This window comes from Balaenoptera musculus, chromosome 15, assembly GCF_009873245.2.
Source record: "Balaenoptera musculus isolate JJ_BM4_2016_0621 chromosome 15, mBalMus1.pri.v3, whole genome shotgun sequence".
Lineage (NCBI taxonomy): Eukaryota > Metazoa > Chordata > Mammalia > Artiodactyla > Balaenopteridae > Balaenoptera > Balaenoptera musculus.
In genome coordinates this window covers 68,154,925-68,175,252 of record NC_045799.1, presented here as the reverse complement: position 1 = coordinate 68,175,252, position 20,328 = coordinate 68,154,925, and the positions used below count along the sequence as shown (strand labels likewise).

General features: G+C 46.3%; 1 protein-coding gene across 1 annotated transcript in view; it reads right to left on the bottom strand.

The window, feature by feature from the left end:
• Nucleotides 1–4,076: 4,076 nt before the first annotated feature.
• Nucleotides 4,077–20,328, bottom strand: part of CACNG3 (calcium voltage-gated channel auxiliary subunit gamma 3) — an 86,920-nt gene continuing 70,668 nt past the window's right edge. Inside the window, exons 2-4 of the mRNA XM_036824342.1 lie at nucleotides 15,389–15,472; nucleotides 9,599–9,739; nucleotides 4,077–5,135 (exon numbers count right to left, since the gene is read on the bottom strand). Coding sequence (XP_036680237.1) covers nucleotides 4,624–5,135; nucleotides 9,599–9,739; nucleotides 15,389–15,472 — 737 coding nt within the window. The 3' untranslated portion in view covers nucleotides 4,077–4,623. The remainder of the gene's footprint in view (nucleotides 5,136–9,598; nucleotides 9,740–15,388; nucleotides 15,473–20,328) is intronic.

Below are 20,328 nucleotides of genomic sequence, written 5' to 3'. Positions count from 1 at the left end.
TTGAATAATATTAACTCTACCTTTAGGTATAATTGTAAATGCCAACTCCTGTTCCTTGACTCTCCATCAAAATTAGAGCCCTCTGTTTACATGCCTGTGTACTTTTTACTCTCTACCTTTCCTTTATGACACAGATCGCAATTGTAAATGATGTTGATTTGTGTGTTTACTTGTTTAGGACTTTAGTACTTGTTTAGTACTGGACTGGGAATTCCATGAGGGCAGTGGTCATATCTGTGGGGATTATGGTTGTTTCTGACACATAATAGGTACTCAGTAATAAGTGCTAGATGAATGAATGAATGAGTGAGTGAGTGAGTGAATGAATGAATGCCATGAAGTGAGAGATTATGTGGCCCGAGGAATCACTACAGACTTCATGGAAGGGATGAGGCTTAATCTTGGCCTTGAAGAATGGACAGAATTTGGAGAGGACAAAAACATTGCAGGCAGGGATAATACTCATTGACAAAGCTAGAGAATTGGGAATAAGTATGTGGACACTGCCTTGATTAGAGCAGAAAAGTGTTAACACAATCTGGAAAACAAGGGGGAAAGGGCCCAGGAGGAAAAACGTAAATCTGTGAACAGTATTAAATAATAATAGCTAACATTTATATGGTGATTATTGTGTTTCAAGTACAGTTCCAAATGCTTTATGAAAATAAGCTCATTGAATCCTCACCACAAACCTATGGAGTGAGGACTATTTTTGTGTCCATTTTACAGCTGGGGAAGTTGAGGCACAGGGAGATTATCTTGTGAAAGTTCTCTGGCTGATAAATGCAGAGTTGGGATTCAAATCTGGGCAGTGCAGCTGCAGAGTTTGCTTGCTTGAATGTTATGCTCTCTTGAAAGGTAGAGAAGAACTTGGCAAAAGATCAGCTCTGGGGGCCGCAGAATAGAGAAGCATAAAAGAGAAACCCCAAGGTTCTGGTCTTGAGATTGGCCGTAGGATGCTCCTGGTCCAGAAATGAGTGGGCTGGGAAAGGGAACTGCATTGTGGAGAGAAGGAGGTTGGGAACTCAGCGATGGAGCAAGAGATTTGAGAAGTGTGACCAGAGATGATTAGTGAGCGGCTATTGCGTAGGCTTTGGAATTAGGTTGGAGTACCTGCTTTGCTTTCTCGTGCAAGTTTCAACATCTATCCAATGGGTTAACAATAGTACCTACCTCGAATTTTAGGATTAACGAGACAAAATAAGAGAAGTTCCTGGCACATTGCTTGGCACACACAGTGGGAGCCTAATGAATGTGAATACTCTTCACAGAGGATTGGATGATCAGGATTGCCTGGGGTCCTGGCTGTGAACCACGAGTGTTGATATGAATATTTATTTGATGTCAGCCAGCTGGGTCCAGCTGATCAGTCTTCAAGCAAAGGCACTCTGACTGCCCATGCACCAAAACCTTGCAGGGAGCAGACCTAGAGGTGCGGGGGTCCTTCCAGACATCAGGTGCCTGCTTCCCTCCTCCTGCTCTGGCCTTTGCAGAAGGCTCCGTACTGGGTCTCCAGAGCAGACACCCAGCTAGTTAAGCCCCTGGGACCTTTCTCCCCATCCCCGATCAACTCCCCAGATGCCTTGTTTTTGACAAACTCCTAGTTCCCAGGGCTGCAGGTTGCTTCTTCTTCCCCTTCACAGTATTCATCACCTATTTACTCCATCTCCCAGATCCTTCCCCTCCAAGGGTGCCTGGAGCCACTTTTCCCAAAGTGTGGGGTGAGGTAATTTGATGTGACACACAGCTGCAATATTAGAGAGAAGTATTAGTGAGAAGGTTTTCCCCTTTCTGGTTCTCCTGATTAAGCCAAAGCAAGCGTCTTCTTTGGTGCCAGAGTATCTTAACTAATCTTTCTAACATTTTGGTTATATCCTTTTTACAAAGAGCAGGCAGCTGGCCTTCGGCTTAGAACAGGCAGCAGCTAGAATATGGTGTGATTGTGTTGTTTTTACTGTATTTATTTTCCCAGTTACCATTTGCTTACAGCAAGCAATTCCAGTTTTCTTTTTTACAGTAGTGATATAAAGTTCACTTTCAAGATATATTTATTGAAGTAAAAAATGAGTCAATTTAAAGAGAAACATCAAATAAATAATGGTTAATGTGGTATGTGGATGTGAAACACTTCGCAACGGTTGAACTCAGATGACTGACATTTGGGAAATTCTGGCAGAGGGAGGAAATCAGTCAAATTAGGAAGCAGAGGCTTGCCTCTAAACGCTGCTCTGTTCATCAGCCCCTAAGATACTCTTCTTGAGCCTCTATTTCCTCACCTGCCAAAATGAGGATAATAATTCCTACTACATTTGGGGTTGTCTTAAGGATTCAATGAGGTAATTTGATGTATGGGTGTAATTTGCATGCAATGACTCTCAAGTGTCAAACAAAACAAATTGTTACTAGTCTGCGCTTTACAATAAAATTCACAGAGGGTGTGAGTGTAGGCACGTGACTGGCTTCCCAGGACTTCGAGCTTGTAGCAGGGATGAAGTGTGGGCAATCACATACCCTCTCTGGCCTCAGTTTCCTCCTTGGTAAAATGGGGATATTTCTAGAGGATTAAATGGTCCAATATGTGTAAGGTTGCAGAACACAACCAGGTACCAACAGTGTCAGGTAAGCATGAGCTCCTATGACCATAACTCTGCCCCCTTGAGTGACTGAACCCGGAAGTGGGAAGCTCCTTGGAGGTGTGACGAGCTGGCGTGCGCCACAAGCACCCCAGGAGTCACTGTGGGCAGAGGTGACATCCATTTCTCATGCTTTTATTTATTTATTTATTCATTCATTCATTTTTGGCTGTGTTGGGTCTTCGTTGCTGTGCACAGGTGTTCTCTAGTTGCAGCAAGCGGGGGCTACTCTTCCTTACGGTGCATGGGCTTCTCATTGCAGTGGCTTCTCTTGTTGCGGAGCACAGGCTCTAGGCACACGGGCTTCAGTAGTTGTGGCATGTGGGCTCAGTAGTTGTGGCTTGCGGGCTCTAGAGCTCAGGCTCAGTAGTTGTGGTACATGGGCTTAGTTGCTCTGCAGCATGTGGGATCTTCCCAGGCCAGGGCACGAACCCATGTCCCTTGCATTGGCAGGCAGATTCTTAACCACTGTGCCACCAGGGAAGCCCTTTTCATGCTTTCTGATATCAATTTTTCAAAATACTCAAATGTCCTTCCACTTTCTACCCCCCGCCCCCATGCCTCTCAGAGCCTGTGCAAAGTACACCCTTCCCCCCTAAAAAGAATAGCTCCCATTTGGCTTCTATCTTCCTGCAATCATGCTTGCTGTGTACTGAATGGGGTCCCTCCCCACCATCCAAATTCACTTATCGAAGCCCTAACCCTTGATGTGGTGATATTTGGAGATGGGGCCTTTGGGAGGTAATTAGGGTTAGGTGAGGTCATGAGGGTGGGGCCCTTGTGATGGAGTTAGTGGCTCTGCCAAGTGAGGACACAGTGAGAAGGCAGCTGTCTGCAAGCCAGGAAGAGAGCCCTCACCAAGAACCAAATGTGCTGGCACCCTGATCTTAAACTTCCCAGCCTCCAGAACTGTGAGAAATAAATGTCTATTGTTTAAGCCATCCTGATCTATAGTATTTGTTATGGCAGCCCAAACTCAGATAATGCTCACTCTACCCAGAATTCATCCAAAAATTTAAAAATATACATATTGATTATTTGCAGTGTGCTAATCATTTTACACATGAAGTTTTATTTAAGCCTCACAACTCTGTGGAGGAGAATACTGTACCATGCTCCATTTTACAGATGAGGAGACTGAGGTTTGAAGGTCGGGTGGGTTTTCCCAAGGTCCTAGAGCTACTGGGTGCCAGAGCCAGATTTTTGAACACATGCTTGCCCCCAGTAGCTTCCCGGGATTTAGGTGAGAGACACACAGACTCTGACATTTGTTGGAGCACCCTGCTGGCCTCAAGAGGTAAAGGAGGATCCTTCCTAGTGGCTAGAGTGTGGATGAGCAAAGCTCAGCTTCCAACACATACATGAGGCAGTTTGAGGGCAGGGCAAATGAATTTGTAAATTTGTGCAGGAATTACCCAGAAGAAACAAAGCACCCCAGCTCGGTTGGTTACGACAAGGCAAAACCTTTAATACGTGAGTGCTTATTACAGTAGCTGCTTCAGGGCTCTGACATCTTTGATTTCTGGGCATGTTTTTCTAACACAGAAAGGTGAATGCCTCCCTCAGGGCCACCTGGGCCGTTGGTGTCCTGAGGATTTGGAGTGGACAATGGGGACAACTATGCACAAGTCTGGGGATTCGGAGATCCCCCCCGCCCCCCCCCCAGCCACCACCTGTGACTTTGAGTAAAGTCCTCTTCCAAGGAGGGAAGAATGTGGAGGTCCTTCCAGTAAAGAAGGAAGAAAGGAAAACATCTGGCACAGATACACAGAGAGAGATGTCATGGGATTGGCTTGAAAAGTCAGGGAGGGACGGAGGGGTTAGGACCTGGAGGGAGAGGGGCGAACTGTGGGAGAGGGCTGAGTCCATTTGGTTTCAGTCTTTGTAAAAAGTAATACCATCACGAGGACCATGCCATGCAACCTCAGAGACACCTCTGTCCACTTCCCCCGGGCTGTGCTGGGGTGGAGGGCAGAGGGCAGAAGTCAGTTCAGACGGGCGTGGTGCGCCTGTTGGCCGGATTATTATGCAACGACTCTTTGAACTCTTTGGGCGTGGAATTGTGGAACTGTAGAAAAGCATGGTCCCGGTCGGAGTTGAGGAGGGTCCCCATGGTGATCTTTGAGGGGTCCCGGGAGAGGGTGAACATTGAGATGTCAGTGGAAGGGATGGTGTGGAAGCCTTTGCTGATGGGGGACAGGTCTCGGGATCTGGGCTCTGTGGAGCGGGAACTTGACCGCCTCCGGAATCTATACCTGTAGGGTGGAAGGCGAGCAAAGGTAGATTTCTTCAGGAGCTCCGAGTGGGATTTGGCACGTAACTGCTGATGTTTTTCTATATAGATGTGCACAGCGACTACTCCTACAATTTCCGCGATGATGAAAGAGAAGGCTCCGAAATAAAAGGACCAGCCATAGGAGTAGCTCTTTTTGGAGTCACGCTGCCCGGGGTCTCCAGCATTGGCTGATATATAAACTATGATGCCGATGATGTTGCTTAACCCTAAGAGAAGGGGAAAGAAAAATACATCCTTTATAAACCTCAGAGGTGACTGTCACTTTGAGGCTGGAAATATCTATTAAAAAAAAATGTGGAGTCAACAGGGAGAGAGGAGAATGGATTTATGGCCAGGAAATCCAGCTGCTGAGCTCTTCTTGCAGGATCTGTCTCTCGGGAAATGAAGAATTCTGCTGCTCCATCCTGGGTGGGGAGCGTTCAGCTAGAGAATTCACCTTACTCTTTCAGCAAGTGCAGTAGAATTCAGAATGCACGTACTTTCCCTTAGAAGCAATTCATTCCCTCAAAGCTTAATCTTCAGCAATAAGTCATGATGACGGTAAAATGAACGAGATGCAGATCCCTGCCCTTGAGTTCCTCACCATTAGTAGAAGAAACTGACATGTAAATGCAATTATAGCAAAATATAGTAAGGGTTCTTCCAGAGACACATATGAAACGATTCAGGAGCAAAGGGAGAAAGCGAGAATGATTAAACCCCCTTGTTCTGAAGACAAGGTGACATTTAAGCTAGGTTCTGAACATCAGGAGATGAAAGGTGATTGACAATGGAGTTGAGAGTGACTTACTAGTAGGGTTCTAGCTTGGATGAAGGGGAGGTTGATGGTATCTTGAGCTAAAATAAGAGGCAGCAGAGAGAATAGGCTTAGAGAAGAGGAGGTGGGTTGGAAGTGCTTATTGAGAGTCGGAATGTGGTTGCTGAGTGGACATATATGGGTCTGGAGCTGCAGTTTGGGGAACGAATGGGGAAGGTGCAGTAGCTAAGTCTTTTTATCTGCACAGGATACGATAATGCTTTAGATTATCTGTTGTTCAAGCATCAAGAATTGGGGAACATGAAGCTGTTGTCCCCAGTAGACAAGGTCTGCCGACTTAGAGTCCCCATGTGCCAACGGAATAGCCCTGGAAAGAGCTGACTAGTCGCTTGGAGAGAAATTGATTCTCCAAGGAGTAGTAAGAAGAAACAATAGAAACTGAGGGCCTGGGGTTTGCCCTCATCTGTGACTACTTTTCTCACATTATTGCTCCAAAGGTAGAATGTCTCTTTGTGTCTTTTGCTTTAAGGGTCTCATCCGGGCTTTGATACCAATAATGACTCAGGGAGGTTGGTACATCACCTGGAGTCTCCTTGCCTCCAAATTCAGGCCGCCTGTAGGGTGGTTCTAAATGGAAGCTGTTTCTCATTACACTTCCCAGTACCAGTTGGTAAATAACCATTTCCAGTGGCCTCCTGAGTATCCTCTCCATTCCTTGAATGCCCCATACTCTTCCTGGGGGTCCCCAAGATCTCCCTGGAGTCCAGCAACCAAAGGGTTAAAGGTTGGCATAGCAAGGGCCACCCCACTCTGCTCCAGTGCTATCGTTCTGATTGGCTGGTGCTCATGCATTAAGGGGAATTCATATTTTGAATACAATCTCTGGCCATATTCCATCTAGGACTTACCCCTTAGAGGGCAGGGCCAAGGTCTGTTTCTTCCCTGTCTCCTCTTGGCCTTCCCCAGCGCAGGCCCTCAGCAGGTAGGCAGCGAGTTCTAACCACTGAGCTATTTCTTAATATGGGGGTTGACGCAGCCAGCCCTGTGTCAGGCTGCAGGAAACCAGAGGATGAAAAATGGCTCCTCTTTCTAGAGTGTCAACTTGGCTTGAAGATGAGTAGGGAAGACACATTCTTTTATATTAAAATGAACATGAATATAATGAGGAGAGAGCAGAATTCACATGAATTTTTAAGTATAAATGGGAGACAGACCTCAAAGACATTTCAGCTCACGGAAGGTGGCTTCTGGTGATGCCCCCTGACTTCTCAGGGCCCCGTTTTCGCTCTCCTCTGCCCACAGGTAAATTTTGGCGGCAAAGTTTGAGAAGCCCTGAAAGGAAGTCTTGCTGGGAATAAACAAAAGAAGCTCAAAGAGAGGCTCGGATGTCAGCCCAGGTTAAAGGAAGCGGCAAGCCAAGTGAGTTGCCACTTATTTCTAGGGCACTGATGATGCGCCAGGCACTGTGCAAAGTCTTTATGTGCATGATCTCAATTAATCATTGCAACAGGCCTGCTTAAAAAAAAAAACACCCCCCTTTTACAGATGAGGAAACTGGGACACAGAGAAGATAAATAACTTTCCAAGTCAACACAGCTGGGAAATGGCAGAGGTGGGATTTGAACCCAGGACTGTCTCTTGGCCATGGGTGGATTTAGATTTCAGTAAAAGAAGCTTAGGAAGAACTAGATGTAAGTGGGTAATCACTTTCTCCCAACCATTAGACCGTAAGCTCCCTAAGGGCAGACATAGGCTAGGTTTGTTCATTACTATGGCCTCCTCTCCTTGCCCAGAGCCTGACCCAAACAAGAGCACTGTGCATATTTGTTGAATTGCATCAGCATGAGCATTAAATGGTACAATGTATATAGTAGCAGTTATTATGCATCCAGCAGTTACTGCGGGCTAGATGCAGTTCTAGGCCCTTTCCATATACCAACTATTTAATTCTCTGAACAGCCTTAAGTGGTAGAGCCATTATTATCCCCATTTTTCAGATGAGGAAACTGAGGCACAGAGTGGTTAAGAGACTTGCCCGAGGTTACCCAGCTGGGAAGCGGTAGAGCCATGATTTGCACCAGGCAGCCTGGCTTCAGAGCCCATGGTCTTGAGCATAATGCCCAGTGCCTGGCACATAGTAGGTTCTCAATAAAGGGTTGTTGACTGCTTGCCTGAAACCACAGAACCTTAGACTAACTGAGCAAAAAAAGAACCTTAGGGAGTGCTGAATCCTCCCAAATTTTCACTTTGTAGGTGGAGAAACTGAGGCTCTTCAGGGTCCTCAGGGAGACCAGTGGTGGGGGGATAGCTAGGATGAGACCCCCAGCTTCTGGCTTCCCCTCAGGGCTTTGCTGCTGCCCCTCATGTTCCCCGGTTCCCATGTGTCTAATCTACCTGCCATCTCTCACAACACCCCTTGTGAGAAGAAGGTTGCTGGTGACGCACTTTCCCTCAACAATCCCCTTGGGGGACAAAAGAATGATCTTCTCTTGTTTAGGAAACCCTCATGTCAGCACAACACAGCATCCTCTGGGTCAGTCAGAGCCCAAGAGGTCTGGAGGGGGTCACCAGCAACTAGAATGTGCCTCAAAGCAACACAGGTCCCTGGGTTTACCAGCTGTTACCATCTGTCCACACAGAGCATCACCTTTGGGCTAATCTTATTCTCCTGACAAGATGGCGGCTTTCCCCCAGGTCTGTTGCTTGAGTTGGTTCCCAGAGACTCAGAGCTTTATGCCATCCACCTTTCCCATTTCACAGAAGGAAAAACAGTAGGGAAGAAACTTGAGCAAGATCTCGGAGGAGGCCGGGATGCTGGGCTTCCAACTTCGGAACTATATTGTGTTGCTTTTCCAATGCTAGAAAATAATATTGTGATTTTTATGTTCGACCTCCTTCCAGCAACCCTATAAAATGGGTACTATTATTATTTCCCATTTTAAAGTCAAGGAAACCAAGTTATAGGGATTTGGTAACATTCCCAAGGCTCCACAGGTAGAGCCAGAATTCAAATCCAGGAAGGTAAGCCCCTCTCACCCACCATTTTATACTCCTCCCCACTGTTCCTACCCCAGTAAATATTCTGCCGTTATGGGTCAAAGTTTGGAGGTCATCACCAAAGAGTCAAGCTCCCCTCCCTCCCACCCCCACCTTGTTCTTTGCGTCTCTAAAGTATTTCATCCAGATGGCATTGGTTGAGGGGTGGGGTGGGAAGAGATTGTAAAGCGATGGTGGAGTGGAAACCCAGAGGGCAGAGAGGACGATGAGGAGGGTGGCGGAGGGATGGAGATGAAGGGGGGAGAGAGGGGGCAGAAATAGGACCTCTTCCTGGGGACCGCCTCATCCTCCTTGCCAGCCTGTGCCACCTTCCGGTCAAGGCTGCTATTGATGATAAGGTCTTCCCCGAGAGCATCTGGGGCTGCTGATTTTTACCTTGTTCCCAGAGATGCTTTGAACAGTCTGAGGATTTGTGCGCTTGAAGAGCTGTGAACAACAGTTAAACCAGCAAACACAGGTCTCAAAGGGCCAGAGATAGTGTATGACGATGTCCAAGTGAGCAGAAAGAGGGACCCCTTTGAAACACACTGAACCCATCTCTCAGGTCACACGTTACACACACCATACATGCCCCCTGCCCACTATGTGCCGACATATACGTGCACACTCTTATGAGTCATTCCCCCGCCACCTCTCTAAGCTGACCTTCTCCTCATCTTCCCTCCGTGCATTCTCAGCTAGAATGTCAGCATCTTTGGTTCTAATTAAAGTCTTTGGTTCTCATTCTTAACGCACAAGTTGAACGTTTTCTTGTTCCTTCCCTGGAGGGAACCCTGAACAGCCTTGCTTTGTCCTGGTGGCCCTGGCTTGGGTTTGGTGTCTGTGATGCTCTCAGGGCTGAGGCCAGATGCTCACCTGCAGAGACAAAAAAGATGCCCGCGCTGAGGATGACGTTGTGTCTGCTGCGGTGGAACTCGCTGGCTGCCACGCAGAGCCCGCCGAAGAAGAGCAGCGTGACACTGAGGATGGGGAAGACGCTGGAGGCCCTCACAGCCCCTGCGGAGAGAAAGAGAGAGGGTTCCCCCTGCACCCAGTCAGCCCCAGGATCCCCCCCTCCACGGGCACGGGGGTGCCTGGTTGGAGGACAGCCCGTGAGCAGGAGGACAGAGCCTGCATCTAACGTGGGTGCGAGACCAGTCCGGTCGCTCAGGGCCCTGTGCTTGAGGCTAATGCTCTTCAGTCACCATCCTGAAATTCTTAATAGCTTTATCTTGAATGTGTGTTTTATAAGTAAGTCTGATGGGTCAATGGAGCGTGCGCCCTGGGCTTGGAGCCTCTACTCACGTGACATCCCACCCCCCATCACCTCCCCACCTCCCGTTCTCCATGGGATGGGTCCTCAGCTGCTCACTCCCCCGCCCCAACCAGAGACCACTGCCACCCTTGGCTTGTGGTGTGGGCCTGGGCATGGACGCTGGGAGAACCAGGGTTGGCTGAAAGCCCTAGGCACCTGCGAGGGTATGCACTCACCCCTTGAGTGTTCCCGTGCCGGAGGGAGTGTGACATTTCATAGCAAATAAAAGACACCATGACAGATGGAGAGAGAGATGGCAGAAGAAAGGCAATAGCTTTTTTTGCCTGCGTTTTGAACCAGGAGCCCGGGATTTTCATTTTGCACTGGGCCCTGCAAATCATATAGCCGACAGGGCATCCTGGGACTCCCATTAGATCACAAGCTGTTCACCGAAACGCAGAGTCTGTCCCAGCACACATCTACATTTGCATAGTACTGAGTCTGGCAATGCCCATTTGATACCCATTTAGTCACTGAATAAGCAAATGAACTTAGTTATTCATTCAACAATATTTTCGGGCACGTACCAAATGCCAGGTGCTGTGCTGTGTCCTGGGGTACTGGTGGAAATGTTTAACCACCCCAAGGGTGCAGGTGCTGCCTTTCTAAGGGGACGAAGGGGACGCTGGCTGAGGGCTGGAGCAGCAGCGTCCTAGAGACCCATGTGTTAACTCTTCAGCTGCCGGATCACAGAGAGGCCCTAAGGTTCTGGGGCAGAGGGACCTTCAGGTGGGGATCCCAGTATTTACCCAGCCAGTATAAGAGTATTTCCTGGAACACCTGGGCCAGAATATCAGTTGGATAAATTCTGTGTCCATTGAGGTACAAAAGAGCTAAGGTCCTGCCCTTATGGAGCTTACATTCTAATAGAGATGATGGGCAGGACCTGCTACCTAATTTGCAGGGCTCTGTGCAGGATGAAAATGCAAGGCCTCTTGTTCCAAAAGTATTGAGAACTTCAAGATGGCATGGTAACTAGACTTATCATGGTGATCATTTTGAAACGTAGAGAGGTACCAAATCACTATGTTGTGTAATGGAAACCAACGTAGTGTTGTACATCAGATATACTTCAAAAAACAGACTCATAGAAAAAGAGATCAGATTTGTGGTTACCAGAGGTGGGGCTGGGGGGAGGGGGAATTAGAGGAAAGGCACAAACTTCCAGTTGTAAGATAAATAAGTACTAGGGATGTAATGCACAACATGATAAATATAATTAACACAGCTGGATGTTATATATGAAAATTAAGACAGTAAATCCTGAGTCCTCATCACAAGGAAAAAACACTTTTTTCTATATCTTTAATTTTGTATCTACGTGAGATGACGGATGGTCACTAAACTTACTGTGGTCATCACTTCATGATGTATGGACGTCAAACCATTATGCTGCCCACCTTAAACTTATACAGTGCTGTATGTCACTTATATATCAATAAAACTGGAAGAAAAAATAAAATAAAGGATGACCATCAAAGGCAAATTAAAAAAAGAAGAAGAAGAAGAAGAATTTTAAGATAGTGAGAGCAGAGCATGGAGCTAGGTGTGGGGCTCTTGAAGGATGGGGCCAGTGTGGCTCAAAGGATGGTAAGAACCCAGGGCTGAGCTGACTGTGCCTTGGACTGGGGTGGCAGACAGGTGGGGAGAGGTGTCGGACTCAGGATATATCCTGAAGGTAAAGCCAACAGAATTGGGGGTGGGATATGAGAGAAAGGGTTGTTGAGGACGACTCCCATGCCTGGTGCTTAGCCGCTGAGCCGGCAGCAGCATCTTTAAAGTCCCGGCACGCGTGCAGGAGGAGCAGTGGGGCAGCAGGAAGGTGGTTGGTTCATCTTCGGCGTGGAAGTTCAAAGCTCAGTGTTCAGAACTTTATGTCCCTGCATTTATTGTGTGTTTTCCTGTGGGTTCAGCTGCAGCCCTTCCTATTGCTACTGCGTGGCAGTGCTCACGCTCTGAATGCAGAGGACTGGGTTTCCACAACACCAGGACTGTTTTCGTTTGTTTGTTTTTCATTTTTCATTTTTATTTATTTATTTATATATATATTTTTGGCTGTGTTGGGTCTTCGTTGCCGTGCGCGGGCTTTCTCTGGTTGCGGTGAGCGGGGGCTACCCTTCCTCGCGGTACGTGGGCTTCTCATTGCGGTGGCTTCTCTTGTTGTGGAGCACGGGCTCGAGGCACGCGGGCTCAGTAGTTGTGGCACGTGGGTTCAGTAGTTGTGGCGCACGGGCTTAGTTGCTCCGAGGCATGTGGGATCTTCCCGGACCAGGGCTCGAACCCGTGTCCTCTGCATTGGCAGGTGGATTCTTAACCACTGCGCCACCAGGGAAGTCCTGTTTGTTTTTATGGGACAAGTTTTCTGCAAGTTTGGTAGCTGACTTAGCCTACGGGGATTGCCTGGGAGGGCCGATGGAGAACGGGGGTGAGGGGCCGACGAAAGCAGACAGGAGTGAGGTTCTCTTCATGAGGAGAAGGAAATGAAAGAGTTCTAGCTTTTGCTTAAGGATGACCACCCCAAGTCCCCCACCATTGGGGTCTGGGCAGACCAGGGTCCCAGTAACTGTCCCTGCTGCAATGGGGAATTTTGGAAGGGGCTTCAAACTGCCTAGAAACCTTGACGGGAGAAGTGAGGCGTAGGGGGAGGGATCCTGGCTGCCCTGACCCCTGGGAGCATGATTAAATCAGTCCCCGTCCTAGCTTCAGGCCAGTCAGTCACAGCCCTGGCCCAGGCCCGGCTTGCTCTGTGCTTCCCTGCTCCCACACAGGCTTGCAGGAGGGAGGGCTGGCACCCTGGTTCATTTAGCCCCCAGGTCAAGGGGGGATCCCCGGGAAGTAGGCGCTGGGATCTTGGGTGGCCATAGCTTATTTATAACTTCTAAATACTTACACATATGACCTACGGGTTTCCATGTGAACCTTGGCCCTGGGATCCACAAATATTAGGGGTGGGTCTGTCCCCAGTGATTTCAAGCGTGCACAGATCTTTAAAGCGATCATTTGCATTGTGTACTTGATGGGAATTGCTTGAATATTCAATGTGATGTGTTCAATCGATTAAAGGAGAGCACCTTAAAAAAATTTGTTTTAGTTTCAAAGTATGATTAAAGTATGATTATGCCCGAAGGAGATGATCTGAACATTGGAAGCTACTGAATTGTGTTGGTTGTGTATATTTGAAACGTGTGGCTATGAGATATGGGAATGTGATTGTTTCTCATGTGGTGCAGGAACCACTTGGCAACCAACTGGTGGCCAGATCCCACCTCTACCCCACAAGTGAGATAAGAGCAGGTTCTATAAACTGAGGCTACAGGTGTCGGTCTCACACAGGACATGCTCTGCTGCCATTCTCTCCTAACTCAGTTTACCCTGGATTGGTTCTTTTTTCTTTTTTCCGGCTGTGCCACGGGGCTTGTGGGATCTTAGTTCCCTGACCAGGGATCGAACCCGGGCCCCCTGCAGTGGGACAACCAGGGAAGTCCCTGATTAAACCTTCTGCTATAGGTTTAAGCTGCAGCCTCCCTAACCACACATGAGAAAGAGGAAATAGCAGAATAATCAATGTGCAGAATCCCACCCCACCAGGGTGTGGTCGCAACAGGAACTGGCAGCACGTGTGCTGGATGGGCCCGGAGACCCCTGCAGGAGTGTGACCCTGGCGCCACGTGACTGGCTCGGGGATTCCAAAGTTCCCTGCAGGAAATTCGTGTGCTCAGGAAGGTCCCTCCTTAAATTGGTTCTGTGGCTGATGGTGAGGACCTCCACCTTCCCAGAGGGGAGAAATATATTTTGTTGGAAAAGCGATGGATCTCTTGAAAGAAATTAAAATCAGTTTTGCAAGTTGTGAAATAGAGGTCACAGTTCTGTTTAGTCCCCAACAGGGCCAACATCAAAATAGGAAAGAAAAACAAAAACTACAGTCACTCTGGTAAAACCCCACTGGAGATGACTTTAAAATCATCCTCAAAAGGAGGTCCAAGTAATCTACCCCAAACTTTGGTCAAGCTACCTCTCTAAACGTGGCCTCTATTCCCACATCAAATCCTTTGAAGCTGCTCATATAAGTTCTAGTTGGCATTTGGGTAAATCCTAGTAGATGGATAAGGACTGAAAAAAGAGAAATAATATGTTTATGTTTTAAAAATTAGCTTAGAAATGACTTTCTTTCAAATTGACCCCTCGCACCACTTACATTGTTATGCGATTAAAGGCTCATATATAGACCCACTGCCCATCTGTAGACTAGCAAGCATGAGTAAAGTTAAAAATGATTTTAATTGTAAAAACACTCTTCTTGAGCTACGAGTTACAAGCACAGCCCGAATAGCACAATTTCTTGAAGTTTTTATGTATAACAGCAGTTTAAAAAAATGTTACATTTAACACTCTCTAATAGTAAATTAGTCAATGCCTTAGAACTTTTCTTTTGCGTGAACTTGACACACCTCCCTGTTGAAGAAATTCTATCCAAATTACATTAAATCCCCAATTCTCTCTGTGCCTGGATTAATGTCAGGCCTGTGGCTGCCACTGGCCTTGACCATTGCTCATCCCATGCCCCAGAAAAGAGCCAACACGTATGGCTTCGTGAGTACATGTTGGCCCCGGGCGGAGCGTAATGTGCATCAGCTTATTTAATTTTCATGACCCTGTCAGATGGATGACATTATCATCTTTATTGCTGACTATGAAGAAAGGTGAGAGATGAGAGGTAAAGCAGCCTGGTCCAGGTCCAACCCAGCTAGTAGGGTGAAGCCCAAGTCAACCAGAATCCAGAGCCCTTGCTCTAAGCCAGCACACTGTTGCCTCCTACGTGCTGCGTTTGTGACAGTTCCATGTCATATCCAGGTTACTGACCTTGGGACACTCTAGGGGGAGACACTGGTCCTGCCCCAGTGAGATTGAAACTGAAGAGGGGTGAACCTTGGTTTGCTTTTATTCTCCCAGGCCTTGCCTCTTAGGACCTCGCCCATTAGCACCTCACCCATTAGCACTTAGCCCATTAGCACCTCAAATCAGCCCTCTGGGGAAGGTGAAAACTTGTATTCAAGTTGAAGAAAATCCTTAGATTTCCTCCTAAGCAGCCTAAAAAGAACTTTTCAGTTTTGACACAGCTCCCTTTTTTTTTTTTTTTCCTATTTCTATTTCATTGAAATGAAAGAGATTCAGATGTCAGAACCACCTGAATGTCTCTGTCTAGCAGCAAAGATTTTCCTGAAGCTTCTTTGCACGTATCCATTTCTGGGGCTGGGTATTGGGGAGCCTCAAACTCAGAGGCAGCTGGACAACCTCAGGGCAGCCCTCCTCGCCCACCCCTCCCCGGGGGGACCCACGAAGGGGGAACTTACGCAGGAGATACTCAGCCGTGTCCTGTTCGTAGTCAGCATCTTCGGGGAAGTGATCAATTTTCTTGCACACGCCTCGGAAAGCCCCTGCGGAAACAAACGCGGCCCTGAGCTGGCGGGGGAGGGGTGAAAAGAGCCCCTGGGGCCCAGCCTGCGTCCTCACCCCCACGGGGAAGATGCTTTATGGTTGTTGCAGGCTCTGCCTCGGTTGGCCCATCAGCATCTTTCTTAGGGCACAAAAAGGAGATCGGTAGAGGAAAAAAATAAAAATAAAGCCGAAGATGGAAACTTTCTGCTTCCTAGATTTTGCATGATGTTGGGATCTATTTAGAAGGGCAAAGAGCTATGAAGCATAAGGATTCATCATAAGAACTGTCTCGTCTTATCTTTTTTCTTTTTTTCCCAGTTAGTGAGGGGAAAGGGGAAAAGGAAGCAGAATATATATATACACACATATATTCATATATACTTATATATATTATATATATAATATTTATATATATATATATATTTATCTTCCCATTTTGCAGATGAAGCAGCTTGAGGCAGCTGGCCATAAGAATTTTGCTTGAAGTCATATGGGTAAGTAGGAGAGCCAAAATTCCAATCAAGTTCTGCTGACTCCTCGGTGTGGATTCCAGGCATGGATTCTGGAGTAACCCACTCTCCCTGATTGGATAACGCTCATCTCTGACACAGGACCGCCCCCTTCCCCGCTCCCCTCACCCAGGACCACAGCTTGCTGTGTTCTGCGGTGTGGCTCACTCCTTCAGGGGGCACAGAATTGCGCAGGTGCACCCTGGGGAAGCTGACTGTCAGCATTTTCTTTTCTTTCTTCGACATCAGCCTGACTTAACTTGTTGTGGGTGTTTGATAATCGCTGTGGTGTTTGTTAAGTAGACAATTAACCAATCTCTGGGGCAGCGAATGGCTCTGCCAGTTCTCATAAATGACAAACAATTTCAGAACCTCTCACCACAACACAGCATGAAATGATGCCTTATTGTTCTTGTCTCTGCCGGAAAAGACGGCCTGGAGGTGAGGGGCAAGGTGGTGTCGTGGACAGTGGACAAGGCTTATGTTCACACATAGCTGGGCTTATATTTCAGAGCAGTTACTGTAAGAATTAAATAAGGCCATATATGAAGATGAGATAATTTTCGCAAAGCTCTGGGCATGTCATGATAATGGCCAGCAATTTTTAAGTGCTTCTAGTGGGCTAGGCACAGAGCTGAAACCTACATTCTTCTCTCATTTACTCTCATCCACTGCCTTAGGAGGTAGGGACTATTCACACTGATATTTGATGAGAAGACAACGCAGGATCACAGAGGAAAGAGAGTTGTCACAGCTGGTGAAGGGAAGAATCAATATTTGAATGGGCTTTACCATTACAATATGAAGGAAGCCATTATTATTATGCCTATTATTAACTCATAATAATGAGTGCCATGTATTTTTTGAAATTTATTTTATTGAAGCATAGTTGATTTACAATGTTGTGTTAGTTTCTGCTGTACAGCAACATGATTCAGTTATATATATATATATATACATAATTTTTCATATTCTTTTCTATTATGGTTTATTACAGGATATTGAATATAGGTCCCTGTGCTATACACTAGAACCTTGTTGTTTATTCATTCTGTATATAATAGTTTGCATCTGCTAATCCCAAACTCCCACTCCATCCCTCCCATACTGCCCCACCCCCCACCCTTGGCAACCACAAGTCTGTTCTGTGAGTCTGTTTCTGTTTTGTGGAAGTTCACTTATGTCATATTTTAGATTCCACATATAAGTGATATTATATGGTATTTGTCTTTCTCTTTCTGACTTAACTTCACTTAGTATGATAATCTCTAGGTTCATCCATGTTGCTGAAAATGGGATTATTTCATTCTTTTTTATGACTGAGTAATATTCCATTGTGTGTGTGTGTGTGTGTGTGTGTGTGTGTATCTCACATCCTCTTCATCCATTCATCTGTCAGTGGACATTTAGGTTGCTTCCATGTCCCATGTATTTAACACATACTATAAATAGGCTCCAAACTAGAGGCATTTCACAATAAATGCAATGTGATATGAGCCCATCCTCTTGGTTCTGATTCTCTGCTTACCAGGCAAAGAATGGACTCAGAACTAAGAGGGCAGGGTCTTGGAGAGAAGGCTTGAAGACTCAAGGAAATTCTTGGAAGGAAAACAAACTCAGAACTCCTTCCCTGATATTGAAAGAAGGCCTTCATTTTTCTTGTTTGGATTTTAGAGTTTCATTCACAGATTCCTGTTTGCTTTTAAGCCCCATCGCCTTCCAGCTGGCTGGGTAACAAATCAGAATAAGTCACACACATGAAGCACTTACCATCTACCACGTGCCATTCTAAACACTTTACATGTTTTATCCTCTCTAGCTCTCAAGACAGCCTGGGGAGGTACCTGGTATTATGAGCCCTGTTTTACAGATGAGGAAATCTGAAGTAAGTGATTTCTGCAAGGACACAGCTATAAGTGGCACACTCAAGGGTAAGTCTTCCAGGCTCCAAAGCCAAGTTCATAACCACTACTGTGAATTGCACTCTCTTCAACACATTTTAGAGTTGTAAGCAAAATCCTTTGCCAGATGGCTTTATGATAATTTCACGGTCCATCCACTGCTATGAACAGGACCAGTTGGTTTTTCCATCCACTGTGCTTTTTCCGTGATGTGCATCAGGGGCCACAGAGCAGGACAAGGATGGTGGTTGTGGGACCACCTATCATTAGCTGTTTTACATTCTCCACGAAAGATTTCATAGGAAGGAAATGTTCAGCTGAAGATTAAATGTGAAAGCTACTGAAACAGACCAGTCAGAACCACGTGGGGATAAGGAACTACACACATGCTCACATCTGCTTGTGAAATGGGCCTTTCCTAAGGTGGCTTAAGGCAACCTGAAGCTAAAATGTGGAGCCAGCAAACACCAGTAGCTCCTGGAGAAACAGTCACAAATTTTAAATGGTCTAAAGTGTCCCACCACCTGTTTTATATAGCCCACAAGCTAAGGCTGGTTTTTGCCTATGTAGATGATTAGAAAAAAATCAAAAGAAGAATACTGTTTCATGACAAGTAAAAAAATAGATGAAATTCAACTTTCAGTGTCTATAAATAAAATTGTATTGAAACACAACCATGCCCATTTGTTTATGGTTTTCGTGCCAAATGGCAGAGCTGAGTAGTTGTGGCAGAGACGGCAAAGCCAAAAATATTGACTCTCTGGCTAAGGAAAATTTTGCTGATCACTGGCCTGGAGATTTCTGTCCTGGGAAGTAGCACAAACTCTGGGAGGGCAAAAGTGGAAAGCAAACAGGAATTTGGGCCTTCTTGGGACTGGAGGACGTACTCCAAGCTGGTGATTCTAAAGCAGATAATGCTCATCTATGGCAAATCTGGGTTGCAGAATGGTTTGTTTGGTGTATTTGTTTGTTTGTTTGTTTTGTTCTGTTTTTTACTTGTAGTATTTTATTGTATTTTTAAAAAATTAAATATACTGCTGCAATTTAAAATTCAGGATATGTCACATGAACGCTGATTTGCAGCTTCTCTTGAAAAATGGGGCTCTCTGTCCCACATTTCCATGGGAAAACAATCCCTAGCAGCCGGGCATCAGCAGCCCCCCCTTTGGACTGGGTGCCAGCTCTCTAGTTGGCCAAAGTTCCCCCTACCTCCCCAGGCCCTATGTCACTTGAAGAACCTATGGCAAATTACCTCTCCAAACCTCAGTTTCTTCTTCTTCTCCAGGATAAAGATAATAACAATAATAACTTCATGGGGTTGTCATGAGAATTAATTGAAGCTGTAATAGTAGTTACAGCACCTGGTGCTGTACTCAGCATTTTCCACAGAACTCTGTTAAAATCAGGTAATGACGTAAGGCACTTAGTACAGTTTCTGGCACATGGTAAGAACTCAATAAATTATAGCTATTCCTACCATTGGTTTTGGTAAGTATTTTAGGACCAGAAGAGACACATTGGTGCCATGGTGAGATTTTAAAAAGCAATATAAAAGGAAAGGGAATCAAGAATTTCCCTGAGGAAGACTCCACACTGAAAATGAAGCTGCTGGTGCAAGTCATACACTCATCAAAAAGTGAACTTGGCCATTCCTATAAGTAGCATATTGCCAGCTCCCAGAAATAACCACTATTTAGCATTTCTGTATGTTTCCTTCCAGGCTCCCCTCATACCCCCCACTGCTCCCCCTACCCCCAGGCTTTCACACACAAATTGTTTTATAAAATCAGGATCTTGCTGGTCTTCTTTTCACTTACATTATCTCATCAGTATTTCCCCACATCCATAAATCTAAGAAAAAAAGGATGGGATTGGACTTGCCCATGAACTGCAGAGGCTGGAGCCAAAAGAGATGCTGAAAACAGGTACCCTGCAAGGATGAAGTCAGGATACAGAGATAAGCACTGCCCTAGCAGAGTTTAGGCTAAGGCACTGGGGCAGAGAGAAGCAGAAACCAGGAACGTGGTAAACCAGGAGAAGGATCAGTGGGGGTTGATCTGGGAGACAGATCCAGTGGTTACAGGTGAGAGGTGATGGGAACCCAGAGTAGAGCTTGTAGAAGAGCTAGGCTGTGAGAATCCACAGACTCCAGGACCCCAGGAAGAGGTTTGGAATGGCAGGTAGAGCCGGGAGAGATTTCCCGAAGTGTTTAAGTGTAATTACAGAGACTGGCTATGGGGTGACAACAATCCTCATCCTGGGCAGAGAAGATTGTGCTAATGGTTCTTCTCTGGCTCAGACAATGGAAGGATACTTCCTTCCTATGAGGAAGGCACCTCCTTTAAACCAACAATCCTTCTCAAAGGTCAAACCCTAGAAATAGTCCCATTACAATCAAGAATGAGATATGAATGCCCACAATTGCCTCTATTATGTACCATGATT